This window comes from Panthera onca, chromosome D3, assembly GCF_046562875.1.
Source record: "Panthera onca isolate mPanOnc1 chromosome D3, mPanOnc1 haplotype 2, whole genome shotgun sequence".
NCBI lineage: Eukaryota > Metazoa > Chordata > Mammalia > Carnivora > Felidae > Panthera > Panthera onca.
Genome location: NC_138350.1, coordinates 66,263,630 through 66,291,351, shown reverse-complemented (window position 1 = coordinate 66,291,351; position 27,722 = coordinate 66,263,630). Strand labels below are relative to the sequence as shown.

The window sequence follows — 27,722 nt, the reverse complement described above, 5'->3', positions numbered from 1 at the left end:
CTGCTTAAGATTCTCTCTCTCTGTCTCTCTCTCTCTCTCTCTCTCTGTCTCTGTCTCTGTCTCTGTCTCTCTCTCTCTCTCTGCTCCTCTCCCTTGCTCACACCCTCTCTCTAAAATAATGTGTATATATACACACATATGCATATAGGTACATCTACATACACACATGCACACACACACAGATATTTATATATAAAGATTAGTTCACCAATTATAACACACGTACCACACCAATGTAAGATGTCAGTAACAGGGTAGACTGGCTAGGATAGGGGGATTCCCAATATATGGGAACTCTGAATACTTTCAGCTCAGTTTTTCTATAAATATAAAACTGCTATAAAAAATAAATTCTATTAGCTATTTTTATAAGTGTATATCTAGAAAAGTGGAGGTCAGACAAAGAGAGGAATCACGTCTGTAAATCTTTGAAACAGAACATACCCTTCTTGTGTTAAATAATGCAGAATCAAAATAAGAAGATTTTTTCGTCGTGCTTCTGTTCTCCTCTCACACTGTGAACAAACAGGAGAATTTAGATGGGACAACAATGAGATCTAACACTCTTTTTATAGCAATAAACCCTCGAAGGTAAATGTAACCTGTCAAAACCAAGAAGCATGACTTAAAGGCTGGAAGGCAGTTCAACGTCTCTAAGGATATGTAAAGTTATTTTCCATTGTCGTTTTCTTCTTAGAGCTGCCTTCTCAATTGTACACTGAAGGTACAGTGATTTAAATTAGAATTGCACTTTACCAGTCAACTTCTTCCTGCCAAGCTAATTGGCATTTTATTGCTTATAAGTGCAAAGAAATGAGTATACACGCTCCTGTTTGGGCCAGGTTAAGGAAGGTGATGGTAAAGAGAAACTTGTGAGCTAGAAATCAGCTCTGACAGCACAGCATCTTTGGTTCACCCGGAGACGCGCCCAGTCCCAGCACAAAGTGGCCTTGAGTTCCAACAAGCCACTCAGCGGGTGACTACACAGCCAAACATTTAGCATACCCACTGAGAGCAGCAGAGGCCAGAAGACGGAAATTCCTGCGTAATAATGTCCTTATTCAAACTCGATGCATGTGTACGTTTATTCAGCATTCGTGTGCTGTGTTTAGGTATCAGGTATCTCAAATTCCCCTGAAATGTATTCATAAGACACCTACTTTCAGTAATACCTCCCTTATTTGTGAATAACTTACCTGACATCTTTTTCTAAGGAGCATACAGGTAAGAACTGGATAAAAGCAAAAAAGGCCCCTCGGTGGCCCAAATAAACACGCTCATGACATGTATAAAGACTTTCAGACATTCATCCGAAGCTTTCTAAAAATTAATGTAATACAATTAAAACATGTGTGCAGTTATTTAAATCAAACAGTATTGGGGCACCTGGGTGGCTTGGTTGGCTGAGCATCCAAGCCGACTTCGGCTCAGGTCATGATCTTGTGGTCTGTGAGTTCGAGCCCCGCTTCGGGCTCTGTGCTGACAGCTCAGAGCCTGGAGCCTGCTTGGATTCTGTGTCTCCCTCTCTCTCTGCCCCTCCCCTGCTCACACTCTGTCTCTATCTCTCTCTCAAAAATAAATAAACATTAAAAAAAGAATCAAACAGTATTATAAATTATTTTTTCTTACATCGCTTTTTTTATGATGAAATATACATAATGTAAAATTTACCATTTAAGCCATTTATAAGTACAGTTTAGTGGCATTGAGTACATTCATATTGTTGTTAAGCCATCACTGCCATCCATCTCTAGAACTTTCTTCTCTCTCCCAACTGAAACTCTGTATTCATTAAACAATAACGCCCTAACCTCCTCCCCCTAAGCCCTGGCGCCTACCATTCTACCAGTCTACTTTCTGTCTCTAAGAATTTGCCTTTACTACGTACCTCATGTAAGTGGACTCACTTCAACAGTATTTGTCCTTTCGTGTCTGGCTTATTTCATTTAGCATAATGTTGTCAGGGTTCATCCATGTTGTAATATGTGTCCAAATTTTCTTCCTTTTTAAGGCTGAATAATATAGTACTATAAATTTTTATTTTTATAATTTTCTTAGGATTGTATTTTTTTTTTTTTTTTTTTTAACGTTTTATTTTATTTTTGAGACAGAGAGAGACAGAGCATGAACGGGGGAGGAGCAGAGAGAGAGGGAAACACAGAATCTGAAACAGGCTCCAGGCTCTGAGCTGTCAGCACAGAGCCCGACGCGGGGCTCGAACTCACAGACCGTGAGATCATGACCTGAGCTGAAGTCGGAAGCTTAACCGACCAAGCCACCCAGGCGCCCCAGGATTGTATTTTTTTAAGTAATCTCTACCTCCAACGTGGGGCCCAACCTCGTAACCCCGAGACCAAGAGTCTCATGCTCCACTGACTGAGCCAGCCAGGCACCCCCATAAATTTTTAACAAAAAACAATAGACTGTGCCCCCACTCCACTACCTCACTCCCCACTTCCCCGCTACAGGCAACAACCTTAATTAGCTTAGCCGTTTCTTCTGACACTCACCTCCATGTTTCTAAATACATCACTGTTTTGCGATACGTGAACACTAGGCATTAACTGTTCACATCCTGTTAAGGTAGATGAGAACTACGTTGCCATCCAACTTCTCACCCTCCCCTCCCCGCTACACTTATATCAATATTCAGTGCTTACATTATTATGACCATGTAAATAATGTTCACTGCTGAGTCAGAAAGCACTTACCCATTTCTGTACATTATTTTTTCTTAGAATGAATAATTGCCTCATTTTTTTAGCTTGGCTGTATACATATTACTAATTTTCAAACAGCAACACACCTCTAAAGTCCCCTCCTATCACTTTGTTCACCATCAAATACATCAGATAATGTGTCACATACACTTCCCCACTCTTCCAAGGAATGCATTTTCCTTCAGTGCAAAAGAAATGGTCTCAGAATGCACGACAGGGAAGAAGGCTTAGGATTGCCCTATGGAGCTTCCGTTGCTTTAGCATGTGTGTATATGGGTTGGGACCCAACCTAAAATGTCTTACAGTTGGGGCACAGTAACAGATTGAAAGTCACTACACAAAATGACATTTTCCTGATCTTAAGACATTCAACATTGGCCATTTTTGCTCATTTTTCTGAAGATGTTGACATAACACTCTTGATAAAGACTGAAGCTTTTCTAATTTACCATATTTAGTAACTTTGACTCTGATAGTCAAAATCTATCCCCCTCCCCCACTCCATTTTTGTTTGTTTGTTTTTGTTTTTTTGTTGCTTTTTTGTAATTTGATTTGACTTGCTTGTAGTGCCATCTAGTGTATTAGGAGGGGAACACTTCATGAAATTTAGGTTAGTTCCAAATTATTATTCGCATAAAAAATGACAATCATCGCAAAATTCAGTCCAAATCAGGTTTGCAAATAAAGATATAACCACATGTTAGAGAAACAGTAATAAGATTGATAGGATATGTTTCTAAGTAGAAAAATTCTCAAGTTCAGGCTTGGGGTTTTGATTCAGAATTTTAGAAGTCTAGAAGGTACTGGGAGATCATTGAGTCTCAAGAACCTAAGATCCAGAAAAAGTAAGGGATTTGCTCAAAGCCTGCAGACTTGAGCTCAGAACCCAGTGTTCTTCCATCAGTTCCTCCCGGTTTAACCCCCTTCTCGTCAATCTCTGCTCCCACCCCTACACCTTGACTACAGACTAGAGAGAAACTGCTATTTTAATTTGCCAAAAACTGCCAAATTTGCTAAAATCAAACAACTGTGGTCACCAAACAGTCTTTCTTAGCTGACCTCACATGGTAACACACAAGTGGTGGCTCTTACAATTCCTCAAACCTAAAATCCCACAATTTTAGTGACCATTTAGAAGCAATTACTGGCTAGACCTCCTTCAAAAAGTCAGTCTCCCTGCTGCACCAGGAGCGTTGTGTCTCGTAGGATGATCATGCTTTTTAATTTCTGAATAGTCAGATTCCTGCTGTAAATGAAGCTAATCCATTTCACATGTACGTAAAGGTCTTTGAGAACAAAAGGATTGGAGCTAAAGAGCCATGAAAGCCATGCACGTTCTCAGAGGCGCTTCAGTGGACACTGGCTAGTGCCCTTTCCAACTGGGCAGTGTTTTTGCAGACTGTGGGGTGCTGTGCCCGTATCAGGGTCAGTGATTGGTGGGTGCTCAACAGCTGTTAGTTGCTTGTTCGTATAATTCAGAGTCTCTCCATCCTTCACTCTGGAAGCATGCACTTCTTAATCTAAACGTGCACAGGTGCACATGTTCTCTTATGAGTAGGATGCTGAGAAAAATTAGCTAAGGAGCGTTTTGCTTCTGTTCCTCAGTACTGCACCCACCGCACTGTGTTTGGATGATAGCTCTAGATTTCCTAAAAAGGAAGGTCTGGGTAGAGCCAGAAAACTCATTAGGTGAACAGAAAAAGATCTTGAGAGGGATGTTTTTAAAAGGGGATGGGAGGGAGCGCCTGGCTGGCTCAGTTGATCTGAGCATGCAACTCTTGATCTTAGGGTGGTGAGTTCAAGCCCCACATTGGGCATAGAACTCACAAAGAAAGCAAGAAAGAAAGAAAGAAGGGAAGAAAGAAAAAAAGTGGGACATGGGAGCGCTGGGGAGGATGGAAGAATGGGGTGGGTAACAGTTAAGGGATGTAGAGTTTCTTTTTGGGGTAGTGAAGATGTTCTGAAATTACCGTGGTGATGGTTGTATGTGTACCTCTGTAAATATACCTCGGGTGAGTTGTCTGATATGTGAATTATATCTCAAATAAGACTGTTTTAAAATGCAAAAAAAAAAAAAAAAAATGGAGAGAGGTAGAGAAAAAAAAGACTAAAATGAATGTAAATAATTTGAGTAACTTTTTTACCCTGATTCACAAAACAAATGGTCTGACTGAAAATAGAAATCCTTTTGTGCAACATTTTAAAGTGATTCAAAATGGAAATGGTGGGGAGAAAGAGCTGCCGATCACCCACATCGCTGTGAGAGCCTGCTCCCCACCCTGGCGGCAGTGCCAGGGCCGGTCCTGGTCCCGGGTCCCGTCGTGGGATGGGGCGACCACTGGCGCTCCTTTATGTGCTCTGATCAATCAGCTATGTCCAGCCAGCGAGCCCAGCGTGAGCACTGGGTAGGTGTGCTGGACAGAAAAGAAAACACAAAACCCTCTGGGCAGACATTTCCCTTTACTGTATACTTTTTGGTTTTGTCATCATGGGCCATGCACATAAAAGTTGAAGAAACCACCTTAGGGGCACCTGGGTGGCTCGGTTGGTTAAGCCTCCGGCTTCAGCTCGGGTCATGATCTCATGGTTTGTGAGTTTGAGTCCCGTGCCAGGATGCGGGCTGACAGCTCAGAGCCTGGAGCCTGCTTTGGATTCTGTGTCTCCCTCTCTCTCTGCCCCAACGCCCACTCATGCTCTGTCTCTGTCTCTCTGTCTCTCAAAAATAAATGAAGATTAAAAAAATTTTTTTAAGTATTTAAAAAAAAGTTGAAGAAATCACCTTAAATAGTGTTAATATTTCTTCGGTTCATTGGACAAAAATAAGACTCTTTCAGTAAAACAAAAATTCCTTTTTTTTTTTTTTTTTTTTTTACAGAGAGAATGTGTGTGCATGTGCGTGAGTGGGGGACAGGGAGAGGGAGAGAGAGAGAGAGAGAGAGAGAGAGAGAGAGAGAGAGAGAGAATGTTAAGCAGGCTCCATGCCCAGCCCCAAGCCCAAACGTGGGGCTCAATCCCATGACCCTGGGGTCATGACCTGGGTGGAAATCAAGAGTCCCACGCTCCCACCTCAAAATTCTTTAAAAGAAAGATCTTTTAAAGATCTGGCAAGGTCTGAAAGAATATGCTCTCACATATGACTGGTGGAAATGTAAACTAGTGCAAACCTTTTACAGAGCAAATTGGCAAAATCTATCAAAATGAAAAACGCACAGCCTCGTTGACCCAGCAATTCCACTCCTAGCAATTTCCATTGTAGAAGATCAATTATATTATATCGTAGAAATAGTCCATGTATGCACAGTGATTAATGTTCAAGGATGTTTAATACAACATTATTTGTCTTCGCAAAAAAATAGCAATAGGCTATAGACATCCATCAGTGGTTAAATAAGTCATGGCGCAAGCTCACCGTGGAAAGCAAGGCACCGGTAGGAAGAATGAGCCGGATCTATTTACACGGCTGAGGAAAGATTCTGAGCACGTTGTGTTTTCGCTCCACTCATTCACTGCCCCCCCCCCCAAATATTGTGTTGCTTGGGGCAAGAAAGCTTGAAACACAAGCCTGAATTAAATTTGATAAACAAAAAAACTTCAAACAGTACGGTTTAAAAAGAAAAGATTTTTGGGGACCTTGGGTGGCTCAGTCGGTTAAGCCTCTGACTCCGGGTTTCCTCTCGGTCATGATCCCTGTGTTTGTGAGTTGGCGCCCCACATGGGGCTCCTCGCTGACAGCGCAGAGCCGGCTTGGGATTCTCTCTCTCCCTCTCTGCCCCTCTCCTGCTCGCTGTGTGTCGCCCTCTCTCAAAATGAATAAACTTAAAAAAAATTTGTTTTAATAAAATAAATAAAAATAAAAGATTCTCTCTTCCTTCTATCCACTATTTTAATTTCTTGTGTAATCGTTCAGAATATCATATCATACCTACCAACATACCTATGTGCAACTTTTTTAAAGTTTATGAAAACAGGATAGTTTTATTTACACTGTTGGGCATCCTGCCTCTTCCCACCACTTAATAATGTATCTCGTGAACCTTCCAGTTCCAGCATCTGTAGATCTACCTCATTCTAAGACATGCTGTAAAGGGGAAAATCACATACACACCTACAATCCTTCACTCGTAGAAGAAGTAAGGAATAAAACCCAGATATGTAATTACCTCTGGGCACAGGAATGGGATGGGGACACGGCTACTTAAGTGCCAATCCATATGAATTGTTTAAATTTAATACGTGGGCAAGTAAAAAGCAAACAAAACATCAACTTGGGTTGGACTGTTCACAGATTAGAAAATTTCTAGGCCAAGGAATTACATCCACCACCTTGGCAGAGAGCCACTCTGACATCCGGGTTCCCTGCCCAGGCTTGGTAGGTATGGGGTGCAGGGCTATGTTTTCATTCACAGGGAGGGGAAGATCCATACAAAGTCACCCAGAGGCACCTCCTCCTCCACACCACGCTGCCCACCCCTGTGACTACAGACCCCACCTGCCTCACTTCACCTCACATACACAGAGGCTGAAAAACCTAGGAATCGTCTCGTCCTCCATCCATAAGTAGGGCCTTTGGTTTCACAGCCACCCCGACAAAACTTGAGCTGGAGGATTTGTCAGAATTATCTCCCTTGGATTCCCTGGAGTGTTGTTTACACAGTGGACCCACTGACCTGTGAACTCATGGGCGATCAGGCTGAACTGGAGGACAAAAGTCTAATGCTTGAGAGGGAGGCACTTCTGGACCCTAGGCTGATCTGGGCAACGTTGGCCATATTCTCCAAAGAATATAAATAAGCTATCAGAGAGGCTTGTTCAGGGGTTTGATTTCATTCCTGGAAAATGGTAGCCATCCCAGCACTAGTTGAGAGTATTTCCGGGGGGTTTTGGCCAGAATCACAAAGTTTGGCAGATAGTCCTGATGTCTATGGCAGATGATGGGGATTCAGGGGCATCCTTTGGTTCAGTGATTCGGAATTCTGTTTGGTAACGAAGCTGCTTCACAGAGAGCTTTCCTACTATGCAGATTGTGAAACGGCTTGTATTTGGGGGCTCCGGGCCTGGAAATAATACTTCAACTTTTTCTTTGAAACAAGTTAGGTGGTAGTTCAGAATTTAGTAAGAACAGAAAAAAGGTATAAGAAAATACTGTTTAAATACCTAATGCTAAATATTTAAGATGTGCTATCACTTGAAATACAGAATGTGGTCTTATAAAGTTATTAATTAAAAGTGTAAAGTTTACCAGATCTGTAACATCTTTATACTCCGGCCATTCAAATTAGCATGGAAAGTTGTCTTCTGAATGAAAAAACTAAGAATGGACCATCAACAAATGGCCAATTTAAACTGTAAAAGATGGTGTGCCCCTGAAATGGACACAATTAGATGCTCAATTAATTTCTGTCTACCAAAGAAAGGAGGACCAGAAGTGAACATAGAACGGGAGGTATCTCATTTGTCTCTGCTTCAATGATCTGGCTGTTTTCTTCTTCCTTCATTTCCTTTGTGGGCAATTGTGCAACAAAAATGCCTCCATTATCAGTTTCAAAATTGAATCCTATGATACTGTAGCCTGAGGAAAAGGAAGCATTGAATATCATCCCTAGTTTTAGACCCAGAAGATATTTAGGAAATGTTACTGTATATACACCACATGCAACATTAGTGCTTTTAATTTCTTTTTTACGGGTGCAATGGAGATTAATTTGCATGGGCTCGTTTCAATTTCTGTAATAAGATCCAAATTTTGCATTAAGCTTTCCATCTCAAAAACAAACAGTTAAAAAGGACACATTTCTTCTTTCAAATGTTTTTATTATAGTTCTATTTTACAGTCCCTGCATCTGATATTCACTTAAAAGCTTGAATATATACCCATAGGTTCTAATTTGTTTTTTGTTTGTTTCCTGATTACCTCCTGTTTGTACCAGGAAACTTGCTAAGTTTCAAACACTGTACAACTTGACAAAGCACTAGAACTACCAAAAGAGTGTCTACGGATCCAGGGGAGACATTTATTATATTTAATACAAAGTCAGAACTGGTCAGCTATGCTCAGGAACAGTGTGTTCCATGAGAAGAGACACTTGTTAATCCCGAGTATGAACTGGTGATGGAATTTGGGATTTCAGAGAAGTATAAAGTCTACCGAAACACAGAAGACTTTCCATGCCACACGGTGCCATTGTTATTCAACACTGAACCAGATTGCGGAATTATGATATTTGTGTTCTTTTCAGAAGCCCATGCTCACACAGGCTACTTTCTGCTTGCAACAGAGCTGCACGATGGGGAGATCAGACTGCCGGGCACAGTAAGGCGATATCAGTCCCCTGACATGTGCGATGTGAAGTTCTCAGTATCACCTATGAGGTAAATGAAAGGATTTGATGTAAATCCATCAAGCCTTTAGAACCAACTTTTCTGTCACCAGGGATCGAGCCTCAGAGATAGAGATCTCCAGGAAGCAATCAGACAAATCTAGGAGGGGAGATGTTCTGCAGAACGGTTCTCGTGGTTTCTGGAACAAGTCAGTGCCGTTGAAAATAAAAAAGAAAAGAAGAGAACAATAGAGAAAGTACAGGTGGGGGCTGTGGCAATGCAAAGAGACTTAAGGGCTATGACAACCAGATACAATGCATGACTAGTTAGAGAACTGTCTAAGTTCTCTGGTTAGAGAACTAGTTGGTTAAAGAACAGTACTTACTATATGATTTCATTTTGATAAAACGTGTGTGTGTGTGTGTGTGTGTGTGTGTGTGTGTGTGTAACTGTATACACATAGAAAAGGATCTGGAGGGGTGTGTGGATATACACTAAGGTTCACCTTTGGTTACCACCAGAGTGTCTCTGGGTTGTGGGAATGTGGTGTTTTTATTTTATTTATTCTCTTCATTACCTATCATGTCTTTACACTTGCTTTATGATTATGGAAGTAATCATGCAACATTAGAACTGCCAATTGATACTACTGAGAATATTGAAAATATAAAAACTGTCAGGAATTCTTAAATCTAATAAATTCTAAGACTTGGGGTATCTTTAAACCTAAAATGATGGGGAAAATCTAGACTACAAATAAACTACTATTTATAATGTTGAGACAACTGGAAAGTGAAGGAAAAGTTGAATAATACTTAAAACATATACCCATAGCATTGTTCAAGTGATTAAAAACCTTAAATATAAAAAGATAAAGGAAATGCAACCAGCGAGCTTTCCTGATTTGGGCAAGGGGTCTGGCCAGATGCATTCCTGGAGATCTGACTAGGATCTAATTGGATCCAATCCAATCAAAGGAGCTATAATCAATGCTGCCATTTTAAGTTAAGACTATTAAGTGATTAGTTTTAGTTGTAATAGTAGTAATAATAAAGTGCAGGGGCACCTCAATGGCTCAGTTTCTTAAGTGTTGGACTCTTGATATCAGCTCAGGTCATGAGCCCAGGGTTCTGGGATGGAGACTCACATCAGGATTTGGCACTAAGCATGGAGCCTGCTTACGTTCTCTCTCTCTCTCTCTCTCTCTCTCTCTCTCTCTCTCTCTCTCTCTCTCCCTCCCTTTGCCCCTGTCCCCTGCACTCTCTCTCTCAAATAAATAAATAAAAATAAATAAAAACTAAATAAAATGTAGTCCTTCTAAGATAAGGGTAAGTGCCCTCAAGGATAATTAGGGGGAGTCGGGCTTAGGCTCATCTGACTCGGGCTTCACTGCTGATGTTCAGGTGGTCAGAGCAAATGGCTATTCATTCATTCAAGAATGTATTCGATGCCTGTGTCCTACACCACTTTGGGGACAAGCCAGATGTAGGAACTATTACCGCCCTCACGGGGCTAAACTGTGTGACTTTGAACTATTCCCCTTCTCTCTCTAGGCTTCAATTCCTCCACCTACTCAGAGGTGTGTGTTCACCCAGGACCTAAACTACTTTGATTCAGGTTCCAGCTTCACCTCTTTCCATTATGTGACCACATGCAAGTTAATTTGATCTGTCTAAACCTCAGTACTCTCATTCATAAAATGGGGGAAGTATTACCCGTTTTGTTGGGTTAAGCTGAGGTTAGAAAAGGTCGTCAACAGCAGGCGCAGGGCACTAGGGACCAGACCAGAGCCGGGCAGGGGGCCAGGGACCCCCCTACAGGAGTCAATTTCCTGGGGGTAAAGGTCCACAGCCCACACAGACAGCGTGGGTGGGTCTTTCTAGGGCCAGGGTCAGGGTCCGGGGCTGGGCTGGCCACTGCGCTGGCTCCGCACCCCGAGGACCAGAAGCCGGGCTGCCGGGCACGCCCAGGCTGCAGGCCCAGCTCTCCAGGGCACGCTGGTCCGGGCCAGGTCCGCATGGGGCCAGAGGTGGCACACGAGCCCTGCCCGAGCAAGGGCAGAGAGGTCGGGGCACCCCGTGGTGCAGGAGCTGCAGGCGAGCCAGCCACGGGCCCTGACCCGAAGAAGCTGCAACAAGATTTGAAGGGACTCTGCCTGGCTCCACTCAGTAGCTGTGCTCGCCGAGACCAGGGTGGTGGGACAGTCAGTCGCCTGCACAAATACCAGCAATCCGGCGGCCTGGCCAGGGACGTGGCCCAGGGGCAGAGGCTGGCTCCCATGGATCAAACACTGAGCCTGCTTTGGAGAAGAGGATTCCCCAAAGCGTCCTGGAACCGCTCCTTAGGAGGCCGGAACCGAGGGAGACCGGCCACAACCCTGCAAAAGCCTCCGGCGGCCGATCAGACGGCCCTGAGCACAGACAGAAAAACCACAGAAAAGCCTCCGAGCTCCAGAGGCCCCACCCGGTGTCCCACAGTCGTGAGAGGAGATGGGAAGAGCCACAGCGTTGCTCCAATTTAGCCCTGAGAACAGGAATCTTCTGGTTATGCGCTGTCCCGTCCGCTGTCTGCGGGTCCTCAGCAGTTGTCCGGACCCAGCACAGATCCCTGTCGGAGGCCCATGCTGCAGTGGCCTTCTCCAGGCCACTCTGGTGCCTCTCAGGACAGACGGGGACACAGCCAAGAATGCCACCTGGGTGGCCCCAAGGGAAAGGGGCTGTGAGTCAAAGCAAGGGGCACCGGTCTTCCCAAAGGGACAAAGTCCTGGTGGGTGCCAAAGGACATGAGAAGTCCTCTGCTTTGCTCGGCCAGAAATCACGCCAGGCCTCCTCCAGGGAGGAAAGCCCAAGGCCTCTCTCCCAAGACAACACAAAGAAGAAACGCCCTCTGTAGGGCTGTCCAGAAAGAAGGAAAGAGGGCCACGGCCTTCACGAGTGTTCACTCCATCGTGGTTGCTTCAGACTGCACCGCCTTAAGATGCAAGAGCGCAAGGCTCAGAGAAAACCAAATCAGACAAAAACAAGCAAAGTCTAGACAGCTTAGACTTGGAAAGTGGGCAGGAGGCCTGTTGCCCAAGGCGAAAGAGAAGGTTCTAACAACCCAAGGATTCAGGAAGGGAAAATAAAAACTTTTAATTTGGATAGAAAGCCAATGGGCTCCCTCCCTGAAGTTGAGGAGGCAGATCTGGATGATGAATTGCAGCCACCCACTGTGTCTTTTGAGTCCTGCTTCAACTATGACCGCCCCTGGGGTGGGGGTGGGGGTAGGGGGAGACTGAAAACTTCAGCTACTGCATTCTGAGAAAAAGGACTTCAGAATGACCCTAAAAGCACTAGTGAAAACTTGGACTCGGTTCAGAAATGACCTCAGGTGAACAAAACAAGTCAGGGAAGGCACAGCCGTCTGGAGCCCATCGGGCCAGGCTGAAAGAGGTCCCTGCTGACTCACTACCAGTGTTGACAGACCTCCCATTACCCAGGGCACAGGCCCGTTACCGGCCTCTCGTGTCTTTGCATTGATGTGCTCCTTCCCACCAAAGCAAGAAGCGCTGTCTTCACCCCAGGAAGAGGAAGAAGCTGGATTTACCGGACGCAGAATGAATTCAAAGATGCAGGTGTTTTGTGGTCCCAAGTGTGCCCAGCTCCACGAAATGATGACCTGGTGCAACCAGTGCATCCGGATACTTAAAAACAACATGGATCTTTGAAGTGGGAGGAGCCACGCATTCCGTTCCTGAACCCATTTTGGAGATTTTATGCCTATCAGCTATATGGCATACAGAAATACAGTCGTGTGCTAGTTGAAGAAATCGATAAATTATGGAAAACTCATTGACACCAATGAGAAGATCCAGAAGAGCATGAGGCGTGGTGGGCGATGTTCATGCAGCTTCAGGAGGCCCGAGGGTTGTGGCTGTGGGGGCTGACAATGAACGTGGGGTCTGCACGGGCCAATAAGCCCTAGGGCTGACCAGCAAGGCTGGTCCTTTTCAAGCCGGTGGCCCAGCGCCCTACTGATGTTCTAAGGAGCCGGGAGACGTTTGCACGGAGGAGCCGCTGATCAAGCTAGCACCACACCATGCCCTCGGCGGCGGTGACGGAGGGACAGCTTTAACCTCTTCTCAGAGAAGACGGCCTGCGACCGCCCGAGCTCCCGCAGTGCCCACTGGGCCGTGGAAACCCGCCAGGAAAAGTGCCCAGATGACGGCCAAGCCAGTGTTAGACTTCAAGAACACATTCTCCCCACATAAGCTGAGACTTGCCTTGGACACGGAATTTGGGGTGGGGGAGACAAGGGCAGCGGGGGTTCTGAGATGGCACTTCCCCGGGAGACCAGAGGCTCTTGCTTTGCGGAAACTTCGGGACTCTCACTCCTGTAGTTTGCAAAGGTTGTACCTGAGAACCTATGTGCCACAGCCACTGCCTCCCCGCCTGGAGAATACTCCAGAATTCCCAAGACGTGAAGCCTCAGTTTTACTGAGGATTTAAAAAAAAAAAAAAAGTTTTTTTTTAAATGTTTTTGTTTATTTTTGACGGAGAGAGAGACAGAGCATGAGTGGGGGAGGAGCAGAGAGAGAGGGAGACACAGAATTCGAAGCAGGCTCCAGGCTCTGAGCTGTCAGCACAGAGCCCGATGCGGGGCTCGAACCCACAAACTGTGACATCATGACTTGAGCCGAAGCCAGACACTCAACCGACTGAGCCACCCAGGCGCCCCTTTACTGAGGATTTTAAGATCAATTAGAGTTTTGTCAAGTAGCCCCTCTGTAAACAATAAGACATTGTTTTAATAAGTAGTATTCTCAGATTGTTCATACATACATACATAAAACTACTTGGCATGGGATTATTTTTTTTTAATCTCAGAGTAAATAAGGCTTTCTTGGACACAAACCCAGAAACCATTAATTAAAAAGACTGATAAATTTAACTACATAAAAATTTTAGAAATCAAAAACAAGGTCAAAAGACAGCAATCTGGGAAAGATTTACATTTTTTTTTAAACATTCAAAGGCCAACCTCCTTTATATATAATAAGCTCTCACAAATCAGCGGGAAAAAAAGACCACAATTTGCTATAAAAATGAGCAAAACATAGGAAAAGATGGTTCACTGGAAAGGAAACACAAATGACTCTTAATTTTATGAAGAGATGCTCAATCTTACAAAAATGCAAATGAAAAACATAATGTGATACAAAATTTTACCTATTAGATGAGTCAAGTTCAAAAGAACAGCCTGCTGTGTTAGAACAAATTATCATGCATTATTAGTAGACGTGTAAATTGATACAACGTTTGTTGGAGTTAATAGGCAAAATGCTGAAAGCATACATTCTTTGGTACAGAAACATCACTTTTAGAATAAGAGACTGAATATATAAATGGGTAATGGTCAGACCCACATAAGCTCAGGAAGCCAAACCACAACCTCTGCGGCAACCAACCCAGAACACCGAACCACAGCCTCCACGGCAAGCAGTCCAGGAAACTAAATCACAGCCTCTTGTAGCAATTGGCCCAGAACGGTCAGGATTCGGTCAACAACTGACAGCCTCACAATTTTTGCCCCCAGCTTCCAAATCAGGACAGAGCAGAGAAAGCCAAATATGCTGTCCAAATCAGGTACATAAGGTACCCTGCTTCTGGGTAGCCTGCCTCCAGCTTTCCCCAAGTCAACAACCTCCAATCAGAAAATACCTGAAGCCTTCCTTTTTTTCACTGCAACGCTTTCCCACTCCCTTGCCTGCCTTTGATTCTCTGCCAAAGACATGCAAGGGACGTACCCGACTCCTTTGCTACAGCAAGCTCAATGGGGATGGTTAAAAAATGCTGTCATTTGGATGGTTTTCATTGAGTTCCACAAGAACTTTATTCTACAGATGCACCTATGCCAAATATACACATATAAAAACTCTTGGACATAACAACTTCACTTATAGGATTTTATTACCCTGTAGATCTACCTGCGTATGTACGTGTATTCATTAATCCACAGACATAACCAAGACATTTAAGCCACTTTTTCCCAAGTACGTTTGCCTGCCTGTAAGATACTAAGATGCTGAGTAGTATGTTTGACAACCTCAAGGTGCTATAGGTGCAAAAGTTGGAATCTAGGACACAGCATAATAGGGGACACTGGTAAAAAATATAAAGGAGGACTCAGTCCTAGGACTCAGGGCTAAGGACAAAGGAGAAGTTAAGCTGCCCAAGCTCCGTTTCCCATTGTCTATGTGGCTCAGAAAAATCTCAGTCCCCGAAATTGGATTAAGATGTTCCTGGATTGCTAGTGTCTCCCCCCTCAGGTACAATAATGCCTCCTATCCCCACTTCTAGTCAACATTATAATAGAGGTCTAAACCAGGAAGTTTAGGCAAGAAAACCAAATGGCGTAAGAATGTGAAAAGAATTAATTCTGTCTTTATTCATGGATAATATGATTGTGTAAATAAAGAAGTCAAAAGAATCCACAAACAATTCTTAGAATGAATGAATGAATTTAGCAATGTTGCTCAAATAAAATCAACATACAAAAATCAATTACGTTTCTACATACCAATAATAAACATAAAATGAAGTTTAAAAAAACAAGAAGCCATTTGCAGTGACCACTTACAATAGTATCAAGAAACTAAAAGCGTATCTAACAAAAGATGGACCAAATACGCGGAAAACCCTATATTGCTCCTGAAAAAAAATTGCGAACGTTGTCAGAAAAAAGATAGGCATTGACCAGAAGGCTCATTATTTTTAAATTGTCAATTCTCCTCACGTTTATCTTCAGATTCAATTCCATCCCAATCAAAGTCCAGCAATCTTTGTGGAGTTTGACAAGTTGATTCTAAAATATATAAATATGTCTTGTGAATAATAGTAACCATTTAATTAAAAAAAAACAGTAGAAGTATTTGATTTAATAGATATGGAGATTATGCAACTATAGGTATTAAGACAGTGTGGTATTAGCCCAGGAAATAGACAACTAGACCAGTGGAACAGACTTGAGGGCCCAGAAACAATTCTGCATATACATGGATGAAGAACAGTGTTGGAAAGGACATCTTTTCAGTAAATGCTTTTGGAAAAATTGTATGTCCTACCTCCTTCCTTATACACAGACGTGTGTGTGTGTGTGTGTGTGTGCACAAATCAGTTTCACATGGATTACAGATCTAAATGTGAGCACAATATGATTTTTAGAAGATAATATAAAAGAATATTTTCATGATTTTGGAATAGGGAAAAGATTTTCTAAGGGTACAAAAAAAAACATTAACTGTAGAAGAAAACATTAATAAAGTGATTTTTATGGAGCGCCTGGGTAGCTCAGTCAGTTAAGCTACCGGCTCTTGGTTTCGGCTCAAGCCATGATCTCGCGGTTCGTGAGTTCCAGCCCCGTGTTGGGCTCTACCCTGACAGTGCGGAGCCTGCTTGGAATTCTCTCTCTCTCCTTTTCTCTCTGCCTCTAACCTGCTAGCACTCTCTCTCTCTCTTTCTCAAAAGAAATAAATAAACTTAATAAATAAATAAAGTGACTTTTATTAAAATATGCATTTGTGTTCATAAAAGAGAACATTTTGGTATGTTGAAAATATCAACATTTGGAAGAATATTAATACAAATACATAGTGAATTCCCCGAAAGAATCAATTAAAAAGACAAAGTAACCCAATAGAAAAATGGACAAGAAAAATAGGTGCTTTGCAAAATGACATCTCCAAATAGCTAATAAACAAAAGGTACTTGACCTCATTTGTAATCAAGGACACATAAAGGAAAAATAATTGGTAATACCACATATTGATAAGGGTGTGGACCAATGGGAATTCTCATGCGCTGCAAGGGCAATATAAACTGATATAACCACTGTGGGAAGTTGTCTGGCATTACCTACGGAAGTTGGACGTATGGCTGGTCTATGTTTCAGCAATTCCTTTCCTGGGGGTCCTATGTTTACCAGTTAGCTGCCTTCCCTACTAAAATATAATCACCATGAAGGTAGAGGAAGTGTCTTTTTTTTCACCACTATATCCCCAGAACTTAACATATCTCATTCAGGTTCTCCATAAATATTTGTGGAAAGACTTCCAAGATATGTAATAAAGTAAGGGGGAAATACAGAATGAAGAAAATAATCTCTTCTGTGAAAAGAAAAAGATATAAATATATATGCAGTATGACATATAAATATATTTCTAAATAGATATATAAGAAACTATAGATGATAGTTTCTTACAGGGTGAGAAACCAGAAGTGGGCAGGGGGGTAGAGAGTAGGGAAGAAGGCATTTACTTTTCATTATATACCTTTCGGTTAAATACTGTTTGAATTTTTATACCATTTTTAATTTTTAAAAAAATTTTGTAACGTTTATTCAGTTTTGAGAGACAGAGACAGAGCGAAAGCAGGGGAGGAGCAGAGAGACAGGGAGACACAGAATCTGAGGCAGGCTCCAGGCTCCCAGCACAGAGCCTGACGTGGGGCTCAAACTCACAAACTGTGAGATCATGACCTGAGCCAAAGTTGGCCACTTAACTAACCAGGCACCCCTTTATTTATGTATTTTTTTGAGAGAGAGATAGACAGAGTCCGAGTCGGGGAGGGAGTAAAGGGGGAGAGAGAGAGAGAGAGAGAGAATCTTTAACAGGATCCATACTCAGTGCAGAGCTTGACATGGGGCTTGATCCCACAACTCTGGAATCATGACCTAAGCTGCAGTCAAGAGTCAGATGCTCAACTAATTGAGCCACTGGGCACCCCTGCATTTTTATACCATTTTTGAAAGCAACTTTATTAAGGTATCCTTTAAATATAGTACAATGCATCCATCTCAAGTGTCCAGTCCCATGAATGTGTGCACATCTGTAATCAAAACTCCAACCCAGATGTAGAACATTTCTGTCACCCAAATGTGTTCCTTCTGCCCCTATGGCTGTTGGCAGAATACAGTCCCTTATGAGTTGTAGGACTCTGAGCTTCAGTTTCTTGTCGGCTAGTGGCTGGAAGCTTCCTTCAGTTCCTTGCCACATGGGTGTCTCCGAGGGCAGCTTATGATGTAGCAGATGGCTTTGTCACAGTCAACAAATGTGTATCCTGCCTGCAAGTTTTTGAGTTTCTTGGGTTTATGGGGAAATTTTGGCCATGGTTTCTTCATATTTTTTCCTCGTCTTCATCTCCAATCTGGGCTATGAACTGCACATATGTTAGACTACTTGACATTGTCCTTCAGGTCACTGAGGCTTTGTCCATTTTTTTCTTCAGACTTTTTCTATGTGCTGTGGTTTAGATAGTTTCCAGTGAGTCTTTTAGATTAAAATTACCATCTTTTTCAACTCTGTAAGTTGTGTTTTATTCTTTTTGTATCTTCTGGTTTTTTCCTCTTTATGTTTTCCTGAGGTCCCCAAAGTCCTTGTCTGCTAATGCTGTCTTCTCTACTATTTCTAAACCCATTTCTGTTAACTGATGCTTGTCCCGGTTTTATTACATTTTTCTGTTTCTTATGACTGCTAGTAGTTTTTTATTGGATGTCAGTCTTTGCGAATATCTGGATTTTATTGTCTTCTTTTAAGTGTGTTGAGTTTTATTTTGGCAGATAGTTCAGTTACTTACAGGTAAGTCTGATCTTATCATGTCTTGTATTTAAGCTTTGTTAGGAAAGATATATCTAAAGTAGCCTTGCTCTAGGGCTGGTTTAGCACAGAATCCCGGAATCTCAGCTAAGTGCTCTGCTGGTCCACAACATTTCTCCACTCAGGCTGGTTGACATTAAGATGGCTTTCAATGCTATAAGGAGGTTCTATGAGCACCGGTAGGTAGGTGTTCAGTTTATCGTTCCCTGGTAATTGGTTTCCCCCCAGCTTTGTACATTTTTACCTGATGGATGCACAGCTTAGTATTCAGCCCCAAACTCAGAAATATGGAGCAACTTGTTTGCATAGACCCTCCTCTCTGGTCCCCTTTCTCCCCAAACTCCTTTCTGTCTCATCTGTGCTCTGCATAGATACTCCCGTGTGGGCCAGAACCCAGTTACTTCTTTCAAGCGGAAGGCCTTTACTCATGAGCACATTGTTCACTGTCTGAAAACAGATTATTCATCTATAATACAAATAAACTGCAGGCCAGTTTTCTAGCTTTGTACAGCAGGAAGGCTATCACAGTGGAAAGCAGAAGGCTATATCAATTGTTTTAATGCCTACAAGCTTTTTCTGGGTGGTGAGATATATACTTTTTACATTTAAAAATAAAACCTGATAAATGTTATTTTTTCCAAAGGAAAGGGTGTTTTTAACCCAAGACATCAAATATACAAATTCATATCTGTATACTCTCATGTTCTCTTTTAGTGGTTAAAAAAAGAAATAAAACACAAAAACAAGTGTCCAAGAGTAGCCATCTGACATCAGCAAAGTGTTCCAGGTTGTCTGATTAGTCTCCCTTTGTTGGCCCAAGTTCAGAAAGAATGTGGTTCCATGGCAGCCACCACATTTTACAGGATACCCACAAGGCTGCAGCAGTGGTCAGCAGTGAAGTGGTTAATCTTCCTTATGTAAGAGCAGAGAAGAGCACTTAAAACATAAAAGTTACTTAAAATTCAGCTTAGCTTTATGGTGATTTAGAGTTTGTTTAATTAGTATTTAGAACTGCACATTGTTTATAGCTATTGGTATTTCAATAGATGCTTAAATGTTTAAACATTTAAAGTTTAATACGCCTCAGTTCTTTGAAGAAAAACATTGATGTAATTAAATTTTCAATTACTCTTCTTTTTTTTTAGGGGCCCATGCAATTAATAAAAGCTAAGGCATTTAACAACACTCATTTGCAAACCTAGTCAACCACCTCATTAATTAGCTAACACTTAGAGTAGATATTTTAATATAAAGGCTCACAGACGCAAAGTCACAACTTTTGAAAAGTACATATGATGACACATGAGAATAAATAAAATTAACTTTGCTTCAGGATTATTTTGTGTCACACATGAATGTGTGGATCAATTATGGCTTTCCAAAAGCATTCTTGTGCACTGATACCAATTACTGTTTATTTGTTTTGAACGTGTGGTCAAATTAAAAACACTGAAGCAATTGCTCCTTGGAGGTGCCTTGCCCTTAGCACATTTTAGAGGACTTTAAATTCAAGTCGGAAAGAAGAAAGTGGCAGGGGCATACAGATTGGAAACAGTCTTATTTCAATTAAACACTATGTTTAAAATGGAATCGGAGCAAATTCTCCATTCCCAGATCTTTGCTACCCAAAGATCACCAGCAGTAAGAGTATTACACGAGAGCTCACGACATACACCCCACCCCAGAACTACTGGATCGAAGCAGCATTTTCAAAACATCTCAGTGTTTAGTGTGTATGTTAAGGACTGAGAAGCGCTGAAAAGGCATGACCAGTGTGCTTGTCAGGAAAGAAACTTGCCAGAGTCCTCGCCCTTAAGGAGCTTATTGTCTCCTGGGGTGGGAGAAAGGGGTCAACAAGGAAGAATTCAATTATGATTTCCAGGGAAAAAGGAGGTGTGGTGATGTCTGCTTACTGCATCAAGGAGGCATCAAGTCTGAGAAGCAGGCTGACCAGGAAAGGCAAGTTCAGATCCTAAAGCACAAGACTTTAAGGGGCAGAGAAAGAGAAGCTCATCGAGGAAGCCAAGAAGGAAAGTAGAACGCTAGGAGACTGAAAACCAAGTAGTAGTATCATGCAAACCAAGAGAAGAGTCATGTTCTAAGGGTAATCAACAGTCAATACTCCCATTTATGGATATCTCAGTACCATGTTTGATACATGTTGGGCGCTAAGTGTTTACTAAGTATTTACCTCAGTGTTAAGTAAAAACCAGGATATGAATTCAAAAATGTCTAACTCTCTTATGCTCAGCCATCAGCTCCTACCATTTCCAAAGAAATAACCGTATTTAAAACCAAATTTGAATACGTAAGTATATGTATGACAAATGCCTAACTTGAAACCAACAAAAAAATTAAGTTATCTTTTCTTTATTTTTAAAAATTTTTAAAGTTTATTTTTATTATTTATTTTGAGAGAGAGAGAGAGAGCGAGCATGCATGAGTAGGGGAGGGGCAGAGAGAAGGAGAGACAGAATCCTAAGCAAGCTCTACCATCAGTACAGAGCCTGATGTGGGGCTCAGACTCACAAACTGTGAGATCATGACTTACGCTGAGATCAAGAGTCCAACGTTTAACCAACTGTGCCACCCAGACACCCCTAAGTTATCTTTTAGATATGAATCATATATTAGTTGATTTTATATATTCACTCCTCTGAACCCCTGCAAAAGCAACTACTGTGATTCATTGTACTCAGTAGGTATTCAATAAATATCTGTAAAATAAAAAATGCTCTAGAGACCATTTATCTTTTATTCCTCCCAAAACCACATTAAAACTATGATAAAGAAATAAAAACACAATGATCCGTCAAGAACAAAGACTCCACCCACCATGGGAGCACCCAAATACATAAAGCAACTATTAACAGACATAAAGGAAGAAATTGACAGTGATACAGTAATAATAGAGGACTTTAACACCCCACTTAAATCAATGGATTGATCATCCAGAGAGAAAATGAACAAGAAAACAGTGGCTCTGAACCACACATTAGACCAGGTGGACCTGATAAATACAGAACATTCCATCCCAAAACAGCGGAATACACATTCTTTTCAAGTGCACATGGAACATTCTCCAGGATAGATCACACGGTAGGCCACAAATCTCAGTAAATTAAAAAAGATCGAAATCACATCATGCATCTTTTCCAACTACAACACTATGGAACTAGATATCAATCACAAGAAAAAATCTGCAAAGAATACAAATACACGGAGGCTAAATAACATGTTACTAAACAATGAATGGGTCAACCAAGAAACCAAAGAAGAAATCAAAAAAAGACATGGAGACAAATGAAAATGAAAACACAATGGTCCAAAATCCGCGAGATGCAGCAAAAGCTGTCCTAAGAGTGAAGTTTATAACAATACAGGCCTACCTCAAAAGCAAGAAAAATCTCGCAATCTCAAATAAACAACCTAACCTTACATCTAAAGGATCTGGAAGAACAAAGTCCAAAAAGCCAGTAGAAGGAGGGAAATAATAAAGATTAGAGCAGAAATGAGTGAAAAGGAAAAGGACAAAGACCCTAGAAGAGTGACAGCAAGCAGTTATGACCACAAAATTGACATATGGATACAGGAGTGCTGATGCATAGGGGCACATGTACCCCAATGTTTATAGCAGCGCTTTCAACTATAGCCAAATTATGGAAAGAGCCTAAATGTCCATCAATGGATGAATGGATAAAGAAGATGTGTTTTATATATACAATGGAATACTACTTGGCAATGAGAAAGAATGAAATCCTGCCATTTGCAGCAACGTGGATGGAACAGGAGGGTATTATGCTAAATGAAATAAGTCAGAGAAAGACAGATGCCATATGTTTTCACTCATTGGTGGGTCTTGAGAAACTTAACAGAAGACCATGGGGGAAGGGAAGGGGAAAAAAAAGTTACAAACAGAGAGGAGGGAGGCAAACCATAAGAGACTCTTAAATACAGAGAACAAACTGAGGGTTGATAGGGGTGGGGGAGAGGGAAAGTGGGTGATGGGCATTGAGGAGGGCACTTGTTGGGATGAGCACTGGGTGTTGTATGGAAGCCAATTTGACAATAAATTTATTTAAAAAATAAAAAATAAAAAAATTTGACATATGGAAAGCAAATAGATAAATGCCTGCTGACTTAAGAGAGCAAAGAGGGGCGCCTGGGTGACTCAGTCGGTTGAGCATCCGACTAGATTTTGCCTCAGACCATGATCTCACGGTTCATGAGATCAAGCCCCATGTTGGGCTCTGTGCTGACAGCATGGAGCCTGCTTGGGATTCTCCCTCTCCTCTCTCTCTCTGCCCTCCCCCGCCATCAAATAAACAAATAAACATTTTTTAAAAAGAGCAAAAAAAGACAAAAGCAAAGACAACCAAAATCAAAGAAAACCAACACCTGTAGGGAAAGTAGTGAACAAGAAGCACATAAGTATGACAGAGCCCTAGACAATTACAGGAACTCATGGCACTGGCTACTTCTGGAGTCACCAGGCACCTCTAAGGACAGAAGTAATGAGGAGCAGGCTGAACACAGTATAAGAGATTCCCTCCCTCACCCCAGTCAGGTGACAATCCCTCCCCTCCCCTGGCTAAAGATTGGACATTTATCCTGAGGAGAAACACAGCCGGATAAACTTTGGGAAGGAAAGAGTAATTAAGTATTCAATTACATATATTTTTTTAAAGTAGGCTTCATGCCCAGTGCAGAGCCCAAAGCAGGGTTTGAACTCACAACCCTGAGATCAAGGCCTGAGCCCAGATCAAGAAGAGTTGGACACTTAGTTGACTGAGCCACCCAGGTGCTCCAGTACCCAATTATGTAATTAAGGAAGGAGTAATTAAGTATAAGTAATAAGTAATTAAGTGAGGAGAAACCCCCACCTTCCACATAGCTGCCTTTCCCTGCTTAACTCCTACAACAATGGCAATCATGCTTATTTTGCCCTCATTCCTGTAGGAAAGTGTAGAGGATTTCTTCTTGGAGAAATCGAAGACCTCAGAACAACATATATACGTATAAATATATATATACATATGTATACATACATATATATATTTGAAACAACAATAAAAATCAGCCAGATAAAAAGCATGTATTCTGGAAGTCCTAATATAGTAGATGATGTAGATGATCAAAATTCCTTGTGGACACACAGTCCTTTTTATATCCAGTTCACCAGATCGCCGCACCCACCTCCACCTTATTCCTTCTGCAGACACAACTAATCACAACTCCTTGCACTTGCACCCCCTGCAAAATCGAGACACCAATGGGCATACCTAAATATGTCTCTCAGCACCACCTAGGGAATAAAACGAAAAAATAAAACTGGGTGTGCCTTCAGGTTACATGAATTCTGTTGGAGAGGCCTCGTTACAGGCAGGAAACAGATAGGAACAAGTTAATCACAATTAAATACTAACTTGTATGGTACAGAGTATATGGAGTTCAGAGACATGTCAGATCAAAGAGAACGTGCCACAGATCAAAGGAGCTGTGGGAGGCAAAGTGGAAAGTGGTGAGGAAGAGGCTGGATGTGGAAGTTGGGCCGCATCATTGCAGTACTCTGTAGGTTATGTCAAAGTTTGGGGGTTTTATCCCAAGGGTAATGAAAAGCCAATAAAAGGACCCCAGCCAGGGAGTGACACGATTTTAGGAAGATCACTGGATGAAGAATGGACTAGAGGGAGGCAAAAACCAATGGGAAGAATAGTTAGGAGGTTGTTGCAGTGGTTCAGGTAAAAAATCATGGTGGTTGGGTCAGGCTCTCAGCCGTGGAGAGAGGGATGATTAAAGACCTATTGTAGAAGTGGAACAAAAGGTTTGCTGCTGTCTTATGTAGAGGACAGAAGGGAGGGACTAGGAGGAAGGAGCTAAGGATACTCCGAGAATTCTGATTTGAGCAATTGGGTGGATGTTGGTTTCACATTCCCAAGTAGACCAAGGTACAGGTTTTAGAAGAGAAGGCAAAAAAGTCAGATATTGAACAAATTAAGATGCAGACACATGACACAAGATTTGTCAAGTAATCTGTTGATTCATTGTCCTCTCTGTATTTCCATCTTCTAGGACACTATGTGGGCTTGGGCCCAGCAAAGTAATCCAGTCTAGAGTCAGTTTGGGTAGTAGGGGGTTGTGGGCATATAGATGGCATTGGAAATCATGAAAATGTATGAGACTATTTAGGGCAACGGGTTTTATTTATTTTTAATGGTTATTTATTTTTGAGAGACCGAGAGACAGAGCACAAGCAGGGGAGGGGCAGAGAGAGAGACACAGAATCCCAGGCACGCTCCAAAGCTCCGAGCTGTCACCACAGAGCCCTGTGCGAGGCTGGGACCTGAGCAGAAGTGGGAAGCTTAATTGGAGGGCAGTGGTTTTTAAACCTGGGTATGTGTTTATAAGGCACTTTTCAAGACCCTATCCCAAACTATTTCTGATTCAGTAAATCTTGGTGAGATCCAGGAATCCGCTTTATTAAAAGACAACACAAAAGGCTCTGATGTGGGTAGTTTGGGCTAGATTGAAATGGGCTTGAGCACAATCCAGACGTGAGGCAGTAGCAACACCAAGCGTCACCAATCTCTTCCAGAAGCTGGAATGGAATGGAGGTTGGTAGGTAGAGGCGAATGTGAGGCCAAACAGAGGGTTACATCATCTTTTGTATTGTTATTATTTTTAAAAAGTGGGACACACTAGGGCAGAGATTCATAACCTTGGCTACACACTGTAATCACCTGTTGGGCTTAAAAAAAATGTCGATGCACAGAATCCATCCCAAATCAGTAAATCAGAATCTCTAGAGGTGGGGCCCAGGTATAAGTTGTTTTTGTTTTTTTTTTTTTTAAGTTTATTTATTTTGAGAGAGAGCTAGCTGTGGGGAGCGGGGGGAGCAGAGACAGAGGAAGAGAGAGAGAATCCCAGGCGCTAAGAGTGCAGAGCCTTAAGCAGGGCTAGATCTCACCAACAGTGAGATCATGGCGTGAGCTGAGATCAAGAGTCCCACGCTTAACCCACTGAGCCACGCAGGCACCCCCATCAGTATTTTTTTTTAACTTAATTTTATTTATCCTCTGTCCCCACCAAAGCATTGTTTTCTCCCCAGTGCCTGGCATTATGTCCTCAATTCATGTGCGTTGTTGTGGAAAGTACTGCTGGCCTTTTACCAGATGATACAACAGAAACCACGTACGTATTGTAAAGTTCATGTAATCGTGTGAAAAGGATTATAGTCCATTTACTTTACTTTCAAATAAGGTAACTCAAGCCCGAGGGGGGAAATAAATACCTAAGATCCCTCGGCCTCGGTAAGTGGCCAATCAGGACCAGAACCCAGTGTCCCAGCTCGCAGGTCAGAGCTGTCCTGCTTTTCAACACTCTTCATTTTGACCACTCCCCCAAACCCGCTCACCCATCAAGGCAGCCTGTTTAATAAATACCAAACCGTCTCCTCAATCACAAACTGCGGCCCCTTTCATCAAACCCGTAGTCACTCCCAAACCCGCCCCTGTCCCGGATCCATCCTATCCCCATCACCACCTCAAGCCCAGCCCCGGGAGTTGACCAGTGGGGCCCACCGTCCCTCACTGCGTTTGCGCCACTCGGCTGGGGACTCTGTCGCCATAGCAACCAGAGACACGCGAATCGGCCTGAAGCAACAGGGGAGAGGAGTTCCTGGTACGGTTCCTTTTTTTTCTTTTTTGTATATGCTTTCCTTACCGCTTCCCGTGCCTGGTGCGTGAATTTGAGGGTCTGGTAAGAAAGCTCCATCGGCTACTGTATTAGGGCCGGAAAGGAGAAAAGGGCCAGTCACTGGGCTGACCAGTACTTCCAAGGAAAGCTGCTTGGGGGAACCTGACGCTTAACCAGCCCGCCCCTTTCAGGATTGGCCGGAGCCTAGACAGGTCAGCCAATCACTGGGCACCATTGGATTCTTTCTCATGCCAATCAATGCTAAAATAAGCCCGTTTAAGCCAGAGTGTTTGCACTGCACTGACCAATCAAGAAATGGAGAGGGGATGATTGACATGACTTGGGGCGGGGCTTGAAATTGTTTCAGCTGGTTTAATTCTGTCTCTAAAATGCAAGTTACCAGGTTTGTGTACGAGAGTACTTGTCCTTGATTTCGGCAATTGTTGAGTTCTTTGTGACCCAATGTTTGCGTTCCCAAGACTACACTTTAACATCCATCTTTTCCAGGCCTCCTTCTCCCTCCCTTTTAAGGTAAAGGTTTGGAAGGAGCTTCCTGCTTTACTTTGAGATGCCTCCAAGTGGTCCTTTTAGACTGGAAGAATCTGCTGTGGACTTTGGCTGTCAGAGGCTTTCTGGGATGCAGAGTGTGCATCAACCTTTCCTTCCTCCCCCAACTCCCTCCACACCAGACCTAAGCTCACTCCAAGTGGACAAACGTGGACTTGACATTTTCCTCTGCTTCATTTTCTTCTTTGTGTTAGCTACTTTGTGTCTTCGATATCTTTCCCTTCTGTCTCCCTTCCTGTTAATCCTATTCTAAACCATCCCTTCTTCATTATCTTCGGGTTTCTTCTTCCATCCTCTGCCCATAGGATACAAAAATATTCAGATTTCCTCAATCTAAAACACACACACACACACACACATACACACACACACACACACCCCTTCTAATCTTATGATTGTTGAGTTGAATCACCTCTCTCCCATCTACTTCATGCTTTTTTAATGTTTATTTTTGAGACAAAGAGAGACAGAGAATGAGCTGAGGAGGGGGAGAGAGAGAGGGAGACACAGTATCCAAAGCAGGCTCCAGGCTCTGAGCTGACGTGGGGCTCGAACTCATGAGCTGGGACATCATGACCTGAGCCCAAGTCGGTCGCTCAACCGACTGAGCCACCCAGGCGCCCCCACTTCAAGCTTTTTGAAAGGACTGGCTACCCTCTTCACTTTGTTACCTCCCATTCATTTCTCAACACATTCTGCCTCTACCCCTTTGAAGTTGTCCTTACTAGAGTCTTCAATAACTTCCTAATTAGGAAAGCCGATTATAGATTATTTTACACTCTATCTTATTT

The 27,722-nt window shown here is 42.5% G+C and overlaps 1 protein-coding gene across 2 annotated transcripts in view; it reads right to left on the bottom strand.

Moving 5' to 3' along the window:
• The window catches only part of KATNAL2 (katanin catalytic subunit A1 like 2), a 67,762-nt gene extending 41,227 nt beyond the window's left edge, over positions 1-26,535 (bottom strand). Inside the window, exons 1-3 of one of the 2 annotated variants that reach the window (XM_060613776.3) lie at positions 26,392-26,477; positions 1,889-2,012; positions 445-515 (exon numbers count right to left, since the gene is read on the bottom strand). Coding sequence is in view for 1 of the 2 variants with exons in the window: in XM_060613775.3 (XP_060469758.2) it covers positions 445-515; positions 26,392-26,442 (122 nt within the window). In the remaining variant the exon portion in view is untranslated. Of the gene's footprint in view, positions 1-444; positions 516-1,888; positions 2,013-26,391 lie in introns of both variants that reach the window. The other variant, XM_060613775.3, reaches the window with a different exon arrangement.
• Positions 26,536-27,722: the final 1,187 nt, after the last annotated feature.